The 17,412-nt window shown below is 41.5% G+C and overlaps 1 protein-coding gene across 2 annotated transcripts in view; it reads left to right on the forward strand.

Annotated features, from left to right (window-relative positions):
• The window catches only part of ARHGAP28 (Rho GTPase activating protein 28), a 139,387-nt gene that overhangs the window by 86,968 nt on the left and 35,007 nt on the right, over positions 1-17,412 (forward strand). For both annotated transcript variants that reach the window (XM_019986426.2, XM_070778922.1), the window contains exons 4-6: positions 3,780-3,872; positions 7,529-7,621; positions 13,081-13,170. In XM_019986426.2, the coding sequence (XP_019841985.2) occupies positions 3,780-3,872; positions 7,529-7,621; positions 13,081-13,170 (276 nt within the window). The remainder of the gene's footprint in view (positions 1-3,779; positions 3,873-7,528; positions 7,622-13,080; positions 13,171-17,412) is intronic.

Here is a 17,412-nt window from a genome sequence, read left to right on the forward strand (position 1 = left end):
GTGATTATGGTTTCAGTGTGTCTGCCCTCTGATGCCCTCTCGCAACACCTACCATCTTACTTGGGTTTCTCTTACCTTGGACGTGGGGTATCTCTTCAGGGCTGTTCCAGCAAAGCTCAGCTGCTGCTCCTTACCTTGGACGAGGGGTATCTCCTCACCGCTGCCCCTCCTGACCTTGAACGTGGAGTAGCTCCTCTCTGCCCTCCGAGAAGCCACTGCTCCTTGGACGTGGGGTTGTTCCTCTCAGCTGCCGCCCCTGACCTTGAGTGAGGGGTAGCTCCTCTTGGACACGCTTCTGCGCAGTCCGTCACAGCTGGCGCACTTCTGCGTGGATACTGGGTAGCTGACGTAAATGAAAACAGTCTCTAATTTGAGTTACTTTAGGTTGTGTGTCAGTCAGGTCTTCTCTTAGATACATTAACCAGAGTCGGGTGTTGCCAGAGCAGCTCACGTCTACAGTTAAGCCTTGCCTGTGTGTTTACAACATCCCAGAAGAATCCTGGCCTTTAGACCTGTCTTTGTTGTTGTTGTTGAGTCTCTCAGTCACGTCCAACTCTTTGCAACCCCATAGACTACAGCACGCCAGGCTTCTCTGTCCTTCACTATCTCCTGGAGTTTGTTCAAACTTATGTCCATTGAGTTGTTGAGGCCATCCAACCATTTCATCTTCTGTCATTCCTTTTTGCTCCGGCCGTCAATCTTTCCCAGCATCAGGGTCTTTTCCAATGAGTTAGCTCTTCACGTCAGGTGGCCAAAGTATTGGAGCTTCAGCATCAGTCCTTCCAATGAATATTCAGGGTTGATTTCCTTTAGGATTGAATGGTTTGATCTTCTTGCTGTCCAAGGGAACCTCAAGAATCTTCTCCAGCACCACAGTTGGAAAGCATCAGTTCTTTGGCACTCAGCCTTCTTTATCCAACTCTTAGAACGGTCTAAAGTAGTGGAAACGACCCATTTCTGTGCTCTCCAGTGTGATAGCCCCAGCCACATGTGGCATCAGCACTTGAAACGTAGTTAGTTGTAAGTAAGGAATGAAAATTTTAACTGTTTAATCATAATTGATTTAAACCTAAATTGTCACATATGGCTTATAGCCAGTATATTGATCACAGTTCTAGAATCTTCTGCCATGTATAATGAGTTATAGCATTCTGAGTTCTGTTCTGTTTGAACTTTCAGCCTGGTTGAAACCTGTGTCTTCCTAGAAGGTGAGATTGTCCTCAGCTGGAACTGGGTACAGGCAATGCCTACAACTTGAGGCCAGGCTCCATACACACAAGTCCTGGACTAGATGCCTATCAAAGGAAAGGTTTGCCCTTCGGGTTTAAATTTCCAGCGTCATTTTCCAATTATCGCCCAGATCATCTTGAGCGAGTACTAAGAACTTGGCCCACATGCATTCTTTCCCCATTTCTGTTTCTGGCTACTTTAGACTAAGATTTTTTGTTTTCCCTTGCTGTTGTTATTCAGTCGTGTCTGACTGTTTGTGACCCCATGGACTACAGCACGCCAGGCTCCCCTGTCCTTCACCATCTCCCAGAGTTTGCTCCAGTTCATGTCCCTTGAGTTGGTTGTGGTATCTGACCATCTCATCTTCTGCTGCCCCCTTCTCCTTTTGCCTTCATCCTTTCCCAGCATCAGGGTCTTTTCCAGTGAGTTTGCTGTTCGCATCAGGTGGCCAAAGTATTGGAGTTTCAGCATCAGTCCTTCCAGTGAATATTCAGGGTTGATTTCCTTGAGGATTGACTGGTTCGATCATGCAGTCCAAGGGACTCTCAAGAGTCTTCTGCAGCATCGGAGTTCAAAAGCACCAATTCGTCTTCCCTGGCAAACTGCAAAATATAGAAGTGTCTGTAGCTTCTCTTGAATCCCCCAGCTACTCAAGAAAAATGCATAACTAGCCTTTCTAGGTTTCCTAAAACTTTTCACTATAGCCACATAGAAACAGTGCTTCTCCTTTCACTTGGACCCTGAAGGAAAGTATAATGTGGGCACTTTCCCACTGGGGCTTAAGTGTTATGAACAGTCTTATTTTTCCATAGCATGTAAGTGCAGTAAACTGTTCAATATTTAACTCCAGCAAAGGCAGAGAGATGACTACATTCCTGGTGGGTCAGGGGAGTGGCCTGGGGCCTTCCTCCTGTGCACTTCCCTCATCTCTCCACCCAGTCTTACTGCTGGAGGTCCAGCTTTAGAGACGATGGGGAGTGAGGCAGGCCGAGTGGTCGCAGGTGGAAGAAGATGGTCAGTCTGTCACCACGGGGACAGTTAAGTTGAATCCTGAATACATTTAGCTGCTGCTTGCTCTTCTCCTAAACAGCTGTTGTCTTCTGAATTAGGTGATGCCTTCGTGCTCATTAAATTTTCATCCTGGAGATGTGCTTTTTCTCAATCAGCATTGACCTTCCACACATTTTTCTCTTGTACCTTTTTTTTAGGCCCAAGTTTTTCTCTACCCTTATCAAACCATTCTTGCTTGCTTTTTATCTTCCGGGAACATCCAGCAATTTCTGTTCTGCTAATGGAAATGTTTCGTGGTTTCTAGATCTACTCGTTGAGAAAAGTATCTCTGACATGTTGAGTAATTTGCAAGAGCAGGAGAATATGTCATCTTGATCCAAGTTTCTTATGTCAGTTTCTCAGTAGTATGTGTTTCTTCCAAAAAATGTGTTTTTTTTTTTCCTTATTATAAAAGTGATACACAGTCTTTAATGGAAATTTAGAAAATATGGACAAACAAGGAAAAACAGGAGTATTTCTATGGGCCCAAATAAAATTTTGTGATTTAATTGACTAGTCAATAAATATAATTTTCAGTGAAATTCTATTCTAAAAGACTATTTAAGCCTTGTTTTAGTAGAACTCTTATATACTAAATCACAGATACAAAGTCAGCCTTTGGATACATAGTGCAAGATCTCAAATCCATTTCATCATGAGCCCAAACAGAATTTTTCTAATATTCAGAAGCTGTGAATCAGATATTACGTCCAGTAATACATTTCACTGAGCAAAATAGTCAACTGAATCTATTTTCAATTTCATAATTGATAAACAGTTAAAAGTGGGACTAACTCACAATTAACTGTATAAATATAGGCATAGAGTCCTTTTTTAAAAACAAACATGATTATATCACATATATATGCTTGACTGCATGGCACAGAAAACCCAAGAGTTATACAAGTACAAATGAGGAAACTGAAAGGTGTTCCTTAGCTTTAGCATAGATCCAGCTTCCTTCCGTCTTGTATTGTGTCTTTCATGAATGGCCTTCATCCTTCTGCTTACCGAGGGGGCAGGGCCACTCCTGACAACCACATCCTTGTTCCTGGCAGCTCCGGGTACTTGTACCTCCTGACTGTCTCTGACTTCAATTTCCCAGAAATCTTACTTGGTAGAATTCCAGTTACCTCTCATGGTCTGGAAACATTATATCATCACTCTTAGCTACTAGAGAGCCTGGGAAATTAATACTTTCTAATTGTACACAAACATTCCTGAAAAAAAAAAAAAAAAAGACCCTATTAAGGAAGACAGGCAACTGGGTTTGGGGCCGGCGGTTGATTTACAGTGTCTTCCGCAGAGACCAGTGTCTGTCGCTGCACCTGGTGTGTGGTGAGGTCCCACATGCAGTGCTGGGTGCACAGGCAGTCGTATCTGGGTGTCTCACCATGTCTGGATGAACGTGCACACTGTTTGCATAATGCGTGATTAAATGCATAGTGACCCCTGGGAGAACATGCCTGAGTAAAAATGCACTCTGTTTTTCTCAATAGCCAGATGAGTTTTGCTGTGTCCCAGCTCCTCTTCTGGATGTGAGCCCGGATGAAGAAAGGATGCCAACGGTCCCTTGCAGAAATGGTCAGCTGGTAAGACAAAGAAAGGGGTGCTCCCCTGCAGAAATGGTCAGCTGGTAAGACAGAGAGGGGTGCGAGTGCTCCAAGGTGAGGAGAAGTGGTTACTTCAAGGCAACCTGGAAAATTTTAAGGGAAAAAAAAAAAAAAAAAACTTGTAACAAGGAAGAAAAAAGGGTCTCAGACTCAGGAATGAATAATTAAATAGTTAAACTCACAAACAACGACGTGGCCTCCTTGTACCTACAGTGAGAAAAACAACCACAGCTGCGGCTGCCGGGAGTCAGGACTGGGGGAGGCCGCCAGCTGAGCCATTGTTCTCTCTGCTGAGTGCACAGTGGAAAATTTCAGGCTACCTTCCTTGAATCCTTCAGAATTAATTTAATTCTCACCATAAGAAATATTTTGACATTTCAGTTATTTTCTAAATGTAAATCTGTCATGGGGACACGGCACTGCAGCCTCTGGAATGTGTCACAGTAAGTGGGAAAAACACACAATCTTGCACAGGAGGTAAATGCGCTTCACTAGAGCCCACCTCGCCCAGGTTAGTAGAGAGTTTCAGAGTGCTGATTGGAGTTCAGAACTGCCACTGAGGCTATTTTAGCAAAAGAGAAGACTCTCAAGCTGTGGTCTGTACCTCCTGGTGTGAGGCTGGATCCTCTTACTGAGCACACCCTTCACCCTGAGAAGGACATGGGTTACTGACATCTGTCTCCACGTGGCCTCCTGGCAGCAAAAATCTACAGGGAGAGACTTGCTTCTCTGATGCTTCTATGTCTCCTTCTCCTTAGCCCTTTATTTTCCTCCCCAGCAAAGGGAGAGGGGTTCGGTGTCGGTCGAGGAGTGGCACGTGTACCATTCTTGATCTGATGAAGATGATGGTGACAATGATGTTTAGATTCTCTGCAGTTTCCTTTGCTCTTACGTGTGTCTGATGTAGGGCACGCTGTCCGCACTTTACAGACCAGCCCCTTGTCCCTTCCAGATTATCTCCATTTTCCCTTATCTTCTGTTCATTTCTTGCATTAAATTCACAAAGCTTTTAAGTTGTCTCTCACATTCCCCATGTCTTTTTGTCCATTTGTTCTGTATGGTAGCAGATTTTGTCCACATCATCCTGTGGAAACCTATTTATAATTTTTGTAAAGAGTGGTTATAATTGGGTCCCTGTTGATTTTTAAACTCAGCAATCATCCTCTTAATTCATAAGAACTCCTGCTTTTTGCACTGATTTACCCTTTCTTGTTATAGGTAGTCCTGACTGATGATTGAAGTAATCTCTCAAATCTCTCTGAGACTGTTACATCATCATAAGCCTTTTTCTCTGCCCTCGATTATCTCTTTCTCCCAGAAAGTTTACCATTATCTGTATACTTCCTTTTTTCCCCAAAATGTTGGTTTTTCTCCATGGCTAACTTTTTTATAGTGTTGATTTTTCTCCAGTGACTGATGATCCTTGGTGATTGGCTGGATTGCCTACTTAGTGACTTTTAGGACATGTCTTTGCTGTATGCTTTCTCTACCATTATATAGATGTTTTCCCAAAGAACTCTTTATTGACTAAGAGGGCTGACTTTGGGTCCTTTGTAAGTCAGTAAGGTGTGTGAACAGTCTGTGAAGGGACGTTATTTTAACAGCATACATGGATGAGTCTGTGCATGTGTGTATGTGTAGACGTGTAAGCATACACAAATACATGGCATGCACACACCTTCAGTGTCAAAGGGAAAGTAACAGATGACATCATTCCCAGATAAAATTCATGTTTTCCTTTTACTTTCCCACACATATCTTTCATGAAGGTCCAGAGTGACCTGATCTTGAGGTCTGTCATGGTCCCAACGCTCGGCATCCAGAAGGCTTTCCTCGGGTTTATGCCTGGCTTCTGCCTGCTGCTCAGTGTAAAGGGGGCTGTCAGGAGGTCTTTGGCCCCTTCACTGAGGAAACGCCTCACACTGAATTTTCCTAGCTGTCACCCTGGAGCCTCTTGTCCTGTGTCATTATCAGTCTAAGTTTGGTTGTTCATTTGTCTGTTTTTTGTGGATTTGCCCTTTCCTTGCCAGCAGTGTTGTCTTATGCTCTTCTTGGGCTGAGGATTTCTCTATGATTATGAAGCAAATTATTTTTTACTTTCCAGGAATTTCTAACAATTGTTCATCTGTTAGGAGAGTACTTTGTTGGTTTTCAGTGCCCTTTGGAGCTGTTCTTATAAAAATACGCCCTTTCTCTATTGGGAGTGGTTCACTCTGTTTTCCATGCTGACCTAAGTTTTCTTGTACCGCTTTTTAGCATTGTTTCCACTTCCAAAGAGACGTGTATTCTTCACATGAATAGCATACATACACACGGGGGGAAAGTTAGAAAATATGGAAAAAGAAGTTTCTAAGGGCTTATGTGAAAGTTTATTTCATTAATACCCAGCATGTTTAATTTTGCAAAGCATTGTTTTAATCATGGATAGAATATTTGCATCTTATTTTGGGAAATTTGCCGTTATATCACAAATGCTGCTAAAAAATCTTAGGGCATATACACAAAGCCTACAGAGCAGTGCATTACAGTCGGAATAGTCTCAAATACATTTGCTGCATAGTTGCATAGTTAAAAATCAGAGCCTTTCCAAATCTCAGAGAATGGGAATGAAATATTTGGCTCAGTCATGTGTGTTCGTGAGATAATCGGTCTAATGTTTTTCTAGTTTCATAATTGAAAGAGCACTGAATGCTCTTGCTTTTGATTTGTAAATCATTCCAAAATATAGTCATAAAGTCTGACTTTTAAGTAGCGTAGTTTTATCAGTAAGCTTCCTGACTTAGACAATTAGAGGTTTGTTTTCCTTACAAAATAAGGACTCTGAGGCTGGTATGACTAATACCTCTCTCATGGACCTACCAGTTTTTTAATCTTTGCATTGTGCTCCATGCAGGCTAATATTTAATGCTGAGGGAATTCTGGGCATCACATGTGTCATGTCCACGTCCTGGAAGAAGCATCAGTCAGCTTGATTCCGTCCACGTCAGCAAGAGAACACTAGCCTTCCCAGCTGTTCCTCCCTAGTAGCATTTTAACCAAAATCACACTGGACCGAACCATCACAGGATCACACTTAGTCCTCATAGACAGACACACAGCATCCTACAGCAAGGTCGTGATATTCGTATGTTAGAGGAGAAAAGAAAAGCGAGTTTTGGCAGGCAGGTAGTGATGTCTGTTTTGAGACTCATTTCTGTCCCAGTGCACGACACTTACGAGGATCAGCATCCTTTCGGAAGAACTGGTGAATGCTCTTACCATTACATTTGAGTCCTTAACTCTGCATCTCCGCAGGGCTGTGCCTTTAAACCGATTCTAGTGTAATGTGTAATTGAGTAAACCATCACACTGGGAAAGATGTGCATGCGTGCTAAGTCACTTCAGTCGTGTCCACCTCTTTGCGACCCTATGGACTGTAGCCCTCCGGGCTCCTCTGTCCATGGGGATTCTCTGGGCAAGAATACTGGAGTGGGTTGCCATGCCTTCCTCCAGCGGATCTTCTCAACCCAGGGATCGAACCCACCTCTGTTAAGTCTCCTCCATTGGCAGGCAGCTTCTTTATCACTTGCCCCACCTGGGAAGCCCTTATTGGGAAAGACATGCCTGGATAAAAGTGACTTCACTTCTCTCCTTAGCCAGGTGATACCTGTGACAGCCACGCTAGCGAGCTGGATGGCGCCCGGGAGGGGAAAGCGCTGCCAGGAATCATCAAAGCCAGCGGCCCCTTGGTAAGTGATGGGGAGGACGGGGTGGGGATGAGACGGCAGCCAGTCCTTCAAGACAACCGCACGAAACCTCACCACAGGGCGGCATAATTAAGGTAGCTGGACAAGCACAGCTGTCAGCATGCCGGTCTGCCTTTATTCGGAGGAAGCCATTCAGCATGAAGTGAACCAAGTTTAATAGTTATAGCCACAAATAACTACATGCTCTATTAAAACAGACACAAAACCAAACAACCAGTGACGGTAGGCATTTCTTTATGACGGATTTAGTCCCTTTACATTTTTCTCTTATTTTAAAATATTCTCCTATGAGTGTTGGTTCCACTGGGTCCCAGGTCCACTGGATACGGATGTCAAGTCATGGGACAGCGGCACGTGTTTCCACCCTGCACCTTACTTCTGAGTGCAATCTTCACCCCAGGCGTCCAGGGCTCCCTTCCCTCCCTCACCACCTGCATTTCCCCAGAGCCACTCTCCACTCCCCACTTACCTGGAGCAGACATCAGGCAAGCCCTGGGAGAAGGATCCAGCATCTGTCAGTTTATAGACAAGGAAGGTTGCTTTATTCATGGTTTAGCCAAACAGAGCCTTCTCTCACATCTGTTTTTATGTGCAGTTCTATCCTGAGCTATCTTTTCTCTCCCTTGGTGAAATGTATATACGTCATCTTTTCTTTACTGTTTCCATCCTCATATTCCTTAGGGGAGGGAATGCTGAATCCCAGAAGGTTCCCTCCTCCCTGCTGAGACAGTATTGGTGGTGTGACTTTTTTTTTTCAGTTATGTTTGTTGATGCTACTAGGTTTTAGGAAAGAAAGGTTTGGTCATCTGAAGAGTCCATATAATATTTTATGATTTTGTTAATGTCCAACGTGTTGGTTTTGCAATAAACTACCTACAATAAAGGAATTGTCGATTATAATATATATAACTGCCTATTGTCTATTATTATATGAGGTTGAGTCTTGACTCTAAATCATAAATGCCACTAAATCTAGGCCTTTACAAAAGATTTATTTACAAAAAGGCTTAAAACCCAATCTACAATCCTCACAAACTACAAATCATTCGTATAGATAAGAGAAAACATTTTCCTTATGTGTAGTTGACATAAATGAATTAGTCATTTGAGGTGTTAGTTAATTCAGAAGGCAAAGTAGTCAGTCTGGTTATTTCCAGTGCCTTAAGTAAAAATCAAATAGCTACATTTGCTATTGATTTATAATTCACTGCAAAATACAATCATACCATCTGTTAAAAATGATCATTTACATCTGTGTTTGCTTTATAGAAAAGAAAATCTAAGAAACTTTGATTTAAACAAGTAGGAGTTTGTTTTAATCACAAGCGACTAACGGTGGGCAAATCAAGCTGGTGCAGCTACAGGACAGTTCAGTGCCAACCTTGGAGTGAGCTTCTGACTTTTTTCTTCCATGCTACCACCATAGCATGTGGATTTAGTCCTTAAATTCACAAGATGGTTAGCAAACACGTATTGGATGGCTCTTGCTTTGCTTGCATTGAATTTCAGTATCCTAAATTTTCTCTCACATTACTCTCTTTTGCTCAGATTTCTTCATCTTTATGCTCCGGGTTAGTAATTTTTTTCTTGGTCATGATTCTGTTATCTTGTTTAGCTTCTCTTACTCCTTATAAATTTCAGCAAACATATTCTTATTTCCCAAGAACAACTTTTTTCTCTGTGATTTACCCATCATGGTAGCTGTAGGTTCTTGATTCATAGCAGCTATAGACCCTTGAAGATAATTATATTATTTGTAAGGAATGGGATTATTTCTGCCTGTTTTTTACTGTTATATATTTTTAAAACAAGTGCCTGCATTTTAGGTATATAATTCAGTTCATTTTGAGAAGCGTTTTTACCTGTGTAATCACAGCCAGTCAAAACAGAGAACATTCCAGTCACCCTAGACGTTTCTCTCAGACCTTTTCCCACCCACTGTCCTCTTTCTCCAGCAGAGGCCAACTCTGTTGGGATTAGTACACACTCTTGTGTCTGGCTTCTTGCACACAAAATAATTTTAAGATTCATCCACTTGTTGCATGCGTTAGAAATTTAGTCCCTTTATCACTAACAGTAATCCATTGTGTAGATATACTGCTGTTGGTGTATCTTTTCACCTGATGATGGACATTTGGATTAGTTACACTTTTGATCCATTATGAATAATGCCTCCATGAACATTGATTTGTAACAGTAGAAAGGATATGTACTCTTGTTTCTCTTTGCCAAACACACAACATAATTCAGGTTGTTGGCCAACAAGCCACCCTCAGCCCCATCACCCTTAACTCTTAAATTCAGCAAGGAATAATTCAATAAATCAAAAATAACTGAATTCTGTCTTTTGGAGAAAGCTTCTATAGGCAGAAACACCAGCAACATAAACTCATTTCTTAATTTTTTATTGGCGTACAGTTGCTTTACAAGGAACTAATATCTAAATGTGTATTTTAAGCAAGTTATCCTGAGAAAATAAATTGGAATAAATAGCTTTTTTACTAAAAAACTACATAAATGTGTATTTTAAAGCAAGGATGTTGTCAACTAAAGCTTGGGCCTTGTGGGTGAGCTTATACAGAAAATTAAGACTATGTAGATTTCTTTTCAGTATCTTCAGTATCAACTAAGAAACAGATGTTTCGTTTTTCCCAGTTATTTCCCAAATGTAAACATCTTGTGTGGAGAACATGCTAGTTTCTGGAATGTGTAGCAGTAAGTGACACAAGCAGCGGAGTCTTGCCCAAGCGAGAGGACCATCTGATGAGGGAAGCGCATGCCTCCAGGGGGCCCTGCGGTGGGGAGGGAGGGACAGCAAGTGTCCCCTGGTTTACAGTGCAGGGAGAGCTTCTCCCCAAGACTATGCGTCCTGGGTGTTTCCTCCTGTCCCCAGCCCTTCCCTCACACTATCCCTGTCTATCAGAATCCTGTCACAGCAGGAGGGTAGGAGGACCCACCAGAGGGAAACAGAGCAGAAAGTGTTCAACAAAGTAGAAGATGCCAGCACACTCGCAGGGGACCACAGCCCGTGGGTCCGTAAAGTTCTTTGCAGTCATTGTGCAAGTCTTTATTGATTTTTGACTGATTACTGTAGGAAATTGCTGTATGTTTCCTCTGCAGCCGTGTAGATTGATTTTTTTAAAAGGCCAAAATTGTTGATCGTGTGTTTTTGAGAGTGATTGGGGTGTACTTAACTTTAAAGGGGTAAAAGTGAATATAGTGTTCAGGTAGGTTAGTAAACACTCCCCAGATGCAAAACTAATGAAGGTCAAAGCTGATTTCATTTCTCCATCTCCCCTCCACGTCTTGTGTGGTCTTCCGAGTTGCCTCCCTCTTAGACCCCTCCTTCCTCAATATCCATAAGGGATGGGTTCCAGGACCCCCTAGAATGCCAAAATCCAATGGTGCTCAAATCCCTTATATAAAATGATGTGGTGCTAGCATATGACCTATACGCACCTTCCCTAAACCATCTCTCAGATCAGATCAGATCAGTCGCTCAGTCGTGTCCGACTCTTTACGACCCCATGAATCGCAGCACGCCAGGCCTCCCTGTCCATCACCAACTCCCGGAATTCACTGAGACTCACGTCCATCGAGTCAGTGATGCCATCCAGCCATCTCATCCTCTGTCGTCCCCTTCTCCTCCTGCCCCCAGTCCCTCCCAGCATCAGAGTCTTTTCCAATGAGTCAACTCTTCGCATGAGGTGGCCAAAGTAGTGGAGTTTCAGCTTTAGCATCATTCCTTCCAAAGAAATCCCAGGGCTGATCTCCTTCAGAATGGACTGGTTGGATCTCTTTGCAGTCCAAGGGACTCTCAAGAGTCTTCTCCAACACCATCTCTAGATCACTTGTAATCCTTATTACAATGTACATGCTATATAAATGGTTACTGGCATGTGCAAAACTCAAACTTTAGCTTTTGGGAGCTTTCTGGGTTTTTTGTTTTTTCAAATATTTCAAACGTTATCTATCCATCTGGATTGGATGAATCTGCCAATGGAAAACCTGTGGAGACAGAGGGCCAAGTGTACTCAAACCAGGAGCCCATCCACCCCAAAGCAGTTCATTTTATTTAGACTGAATTTGGGTTTTTGTCCTCAGATTATATTTAGGGGCTGTCTATATTTTAAGGAATGATTGACTGCTTCATCCCTGGTTTGTAAACAACTCTTGACTATCTGCCGGCAGCTCTTTCCTACCCTTTGTACATCATGTTGTTTTTATCTTCCCTGTCTGAAAAACTTTCTTTTATGCTGCTTTCAGTTAGAGGTTTTGTTTTACCAACCAGTTCTGTTTGCTTTTCATCTAGAAATGTCTATCAGCTCTGGAATTCTTTGCTGGTTTCCAATGCTGTTAAAAACCTGTTCCTTTAAATTTTTTTTCCCATCATTTTTAGTAATTTGGGGTGAGAGGGGAGCTGGATGATGGTGAGTTTGCCATCGTGACTTAAATTTCTTGCGCTAGTTCTTGTGTTCTATTTGTTCCTTTGAAGAAAAAAAAGAGCCCTTTGTTCATTTTTTAAAATAACACATACCATCCATAGAAAATTCAGAAAATATGGTCAATCAAGATGAGTGACAGTTTTTTAAAAGACAAAATATCATGTGTTTTCATAAGTATCAAGTATATTTGATTTTGCAATGAAAGAAAAGAATATTCATGTCTTAAATTTCAGTAACACCACTGTACATTAAAGCAAAAATCTTCGGAGTTTATAAATGAAAAAGCATTTTGGTACTATTGCTACTGAATTCTAATCATTGCAAAAAAAAGTCTTAGAATATAGTAAAAAAATAATAGGATTAGACAAGTTTGTGTTTGGCTGCATGTAATAGGAAAGTAGGAGCTGCTTTGTTTCACGTGGGGATGATTACGAGGGATGCTCCAGGACTGACGGGGCAGCCACGTGATGCTCTCAGCACAGACCCACCCACATCTGGCCTCCAGCATCCTCTCTGGAGCCAGACACCTGCAGACCCTGTGAAGCCTGTAGCAGCTGACCCTCCTCTTTTCAGTCAGGAAACACTTACCTTTTCTGAAAACACTCTTGGTAAAATTACACTTAAATTACACCTCATTGCCCGCATTTGTCACATGGTCACTTTTAGCTGCAAAGAAGCCTGGAAATCTAATTCTTTGGTTTAACATCTAGCTCCCTGGAACAAAACTAAGATATTGTTCAGGAAGACAGAGTTTGTGGTAGATGATAGCAGGGTCTGCTGTAGGGGCCAGGGTCTGCCAGAAGGCCTGGCCTTCCGGTGGCTCACGGTGACGATCCCTGAGGGGCTGCTGCAGTTCCCCACCGCCCACCGCCCCCCCGCACTCACAGCTTTGTGTATTGCCACATGTATCTACATACATACACGTGGTGGAATACACACAAACATGATAGAAAGCATTTGCCTAAATAAGAACTGTGCTCTCATTTCTCCATTTAGCCAGATGGTGCTTCTCTCAACAGTAGTACCCTGTCAGATGGGTCCCAGGATGAAGAATGGAGTTTTACTGTTCCCAGGAGTGGCTCCATGGTAAGTCATCACCTGCCCAGACAGTTGCGTGTCAGGGAAAAATTGCAGGTTCAAGGCAATAAGAAGCAATTTCTGCAAACAGATGAAATGAACTTCAGCTAGCATTGTAAGGAAACCACAGCTGCCAGTGGACCCACCAACGTGGAATGAATGATTAGGAAGAAGGCAAATCAAAATACTGGGGAATGACTAGATCTCATTTTGAAAGAGGACTCCATGAATTAATGCCAATGCGATGTTCTTTACGAGGATCAAACATGGAGGAATTTGTTATTCTTTGATGTAAATATATAATCTGTAAAAACTGTTAGGTATAGTTTTATGCCAAGGCCTAGCATTATTGTAGCCATAATGCTTTGATTAATTTTTCAGTAGGTAGAGTCTGAGGGTTATATTCCTTTCAATCGACCATCTTGTATGAATTTGATAATGTATATTTGTTCTAGCAAAACATCCAGTTCAGTATATGTTGGTGTGTGTGTATGTGTGTATATAAATATATAGTTATATATAATATATTTATTTATTTAGGTGCATAATTTTAGCATTTTCTGTGCAGTATGGCTATTCTTTTTCTTCCTAAGATTTATGTCTTTTATGTCAATCAGAATGTAAATACTTGCCTGTGTGGTCAATATTTTTTTTTAAAGTCACTACCTTTAATTAAGCCTACTTTTTCTATTAAATTAATATAAATCATTAATTTATTTAATCTTAATTATTTTTTTCATTCATTCTTGGGTCGACTTGGACAAGTTTTCCTAGTCTCTTAGATTATAGACCTATTTCATTTATTTTTAAACTTTCTTACTTGCATTTAAGGTTAAGAAGTAATCTGAGTACTTTGGCTATTCTCGTGGTTTTTGGAATTTATTACTCTCACTGTCTTTAATATTTAGTTTATAATTTCAGATGTGATTCAGTATTTAATCTGCGATGTCATCGAATTGCCTTTAAATTCACATTTGGATAGATGTTGTAGTTGTTGTTTTTTAATTTCAAAGCTGATTGCATATTCGTCCATGAACGTGAATTATTTAAGTTCATCTCTGGGGAATTTGGCACAAAGTGGTTACAAGAGGTGGATTTCTCCGTTCTGATCTCAGGTGCAGAAGAGGAATATGGTAGCCATGTTTTCTGTAATGACTCCAGCACAGGCAGCTTTAGTATCTAGAATTACAAAATGTAGATTCACACCATGAGAAAATACCCAGCAACCAGTCAGGACAGTGAGGAACATATTAGTTGATAAATTTCTCCTTTAAGTAAGGAACGTGAGAAATATTTGGTATGGTGATTCTTCAATGTGAAGGAAATATGCCATAGTCAAAGTCTAGTCTTAAGGGAACTCACATAGCTCAGTTGATAAAGAATTTGCCTGCAATGCAGGAGACCCGATTTCGATTCCTGGATCGGGAAAAGATCCTCCTGGAGAAGAAAATGGCACCCCACTCCAGTAGTCTTGCCTGGAGAATCTCATGGACAGAGGAGCCCGGCAGGCCACAGCTCATGGGATCATAAGAGTTGGCCATGATTTAGCAACCAAACCATCAAGCAGATAGAGCTAACCTTCTACATCTTGGAATTTAAAATACTAATCCCTCAGCCTTGACTGTGATGTCCCAGTGTAGTAGGATTTGGGCAGCAGGGCGAGCCCTGATGGCTGCGTGTCTTTGCCTCTCTTAAACCAGCTGAGGCCCCAGTGGAAAAGTCTCATGGCTGGGATTGTAGGGAGATGGCAGGATCCATTATGGACAAGCCAGAGAAGTTTGTTTTAAGTGGGAGTGGCATATATGTTTGAAATACTTTAAAATCACTAGAAAGAAATTTTAAGATTCTAATACTAATATGTTTAATGAGTAAAGGGATGTTTTAAAAGTATGAATGAAAAAAAAAAACATGAATACCAAGCACTGAGCCTTTCCCTTCAATGTATTTCAAAACTCCTGGTCCCTTTATTGGCAGTGAGATCTTCCTTTTCATTTTCACCAAGTCATTCTCCTGCTTTAATACATAAGAAAAGAATGCTCATCTGTTTGTTTTGTTCTGCTGTGTTTTAACCCTTATGAGTCTGAGTCTAAGCACCTTTACTTGGCTTTAACTCCTGGCAAATCAGGCTCTCCATTGATCCTCTCATGAAGCCGAAATGCTTCAGATTTCCATACCTGGAATTTATAATTCCATGCCTGGCCTGAATGCTTTGCCCACCTCCCTGCCTTGGTAAGTCCTTTTCATCATTCCTTGAGTTCCAGCACACGATCAACAACCTCTTCAAAGAGACCTTTTGGGCAGCACCTCCTTGCTTTCCATTACTCTCCAGTGAACACTTGTATTTTAGTGTAGAAATTCACTCTTAGCAGTGGACTGTGTTTTAATAATGTTCCATAAATGTTACTCTCTTCTCATTATAAATAGCTGAAGAGCAAGGGTCACAATTTAAATTTCTTCTTCCCCCGGGAAAGTCCCAGAATCATTCACATTGCAAAGAACGGGCCCTTGTTCAATACTGTAGGCTGGCTGGAGGCCATTTAAACCTAAGGAGCAGATGACACCTCCACTTTACAGATCATTAAATTGACATTTAGTTGTTTAAGCTTCCCAAGCCCAGCATGAATGTCGATTTTTCAGGAGCATTCTCTACTATAGATGAGTTACTTCAAAGTTTAATGAAGTATTTATTGCTCTGTAGGAAAACTTAAGGAAACCACTGAAAAGTGTTCCACATTGTTTTTGAAGATTTTGTTGTGGGGTAATCTTCATTCTGTGGTGTTAGTTTTTAGAGCCACCAAATATATACTTGGGCATCTGTGTTAAAATAATTGGGTATGCCTTCGCATTCTGTTTACATAATAAGATATGTCATCTCTTTGGCACAAAGTAGGGAGAAGAGAAACAAAGTTCAGCATTCGCGATTCCTTTGTGCAGTTTGTAGTGGTGGTGGTTTAGCCGCTAAGTCCTTTCTGACTTTCGTGACTCCATGGTCTGTAGCCCACCAGGATCCTCTGTCCATGGGATTTCCCAGGCAAGAACACTGGAGTGGGTTGCCATTTCCTTCTCCAGTTCACTTCATATTGCTGAATAAATATGAGAATAAAAGAAACAACACCAGGTTCTGGGGAAAAAAGAACAGACTTATGTATAAAGAGCGTATAAAGGATTCTTGATGGAGTAGCCAATTTTCACCCCCAACGTACTCATGGTTGATAACTTCCTCGTTAAAATTCATATTCGTAGAAATAGTGGAATTTGTGTAAAGTTTTAACTAGTACCCACCTCAAGGAGCCTGATGGGCTATATTCCTTGGGGTTGCAAGAGTCAGATACGACTTAGCAAGTAAACCGCCACCAGCATCCAATCTGAGTAGTAATGCCAAACTCTATGAAGAAAGATACCCAGCTTCCGATAACATTCCAGGGGAGTGCAGCAGTGTGGCAGGATCACAGTGAAGAAAATAGCAAATTAATTAAGAGAGGACACAACTAGAAAACATGCTGAACCCTTTGGTAGTCATTATCCCTCTGTGTTTTGTCGTGAAGAAGTTAACGTATTAGTGTATTAACAGTAGCTGACCCTCATACAGTAGTCACTGTGCATCAGATGTTGTCCCCTGTGATTTATAGTCATTTAAAATTCATAAAAACTTGTTGAAATATGTTATTTTATCATCTTCATTTAACAGACCAGGGAGACTAATAGAAAGTTCTGTAACTTGAAGTCATGTGAAGTGGAAGAGCCAGGACTAGAATCCAGGCAGCCTGGCTCCCGCATCCCTTCTATTAACCATCTAGTTATGTCATGACTTAGGGTTTATGACCAAAATGTATGACCAGCTGCATCAAGAATAACAAGTACAGGGACTGCCTGGCAGTCCAGTAGTTGAGACTTTGTCTTCCAATGCAGGGAGTGCGGGTTCGATCCCTGATCAGGGAACTGAGATCCCATGTGCCTCTCAGTCAAAAAAATAAATAAATAAAAACATAAAAACAGAAGCAGTGTTCTAACAAATTCAGTAAACACTTTAAAAATGGTCCACATCAAAAATTCTTTAAAAAGTCAGAATGATAACATAATCGTCAAACTATGTGATTGCAAGTTTTGTCATTTCTGCATGTTAGGAAACATACGCCAGTAAACACTTGAGGAGGCGTGGTCATTCTGACCTTGGCTTAGTTCTCTTGAGAAAACTGTGTGGGCTGTACAGGTCTGAACTGAGTGAGAAAACAGGAAAGCAGATGCCAGCCC

The sequence above is a fragment of the Bos indicus genome, chromosome 24, assembly GCF_029378745.1.
Source record: "Bos indicus isolate NIAB-ARS_2022 breed Sahiwal x Tharparkar chromosome 24, NIAB-ARS_B.indTharparkar_mat_pri_1.0, whole genome shotgun sequence".
Taxonomy (NCBI): Eukaryota; Metazoa; Chordata; class Mammalia; order Artiodactyla; family Bovidae; genus Bos; species Bos indicus.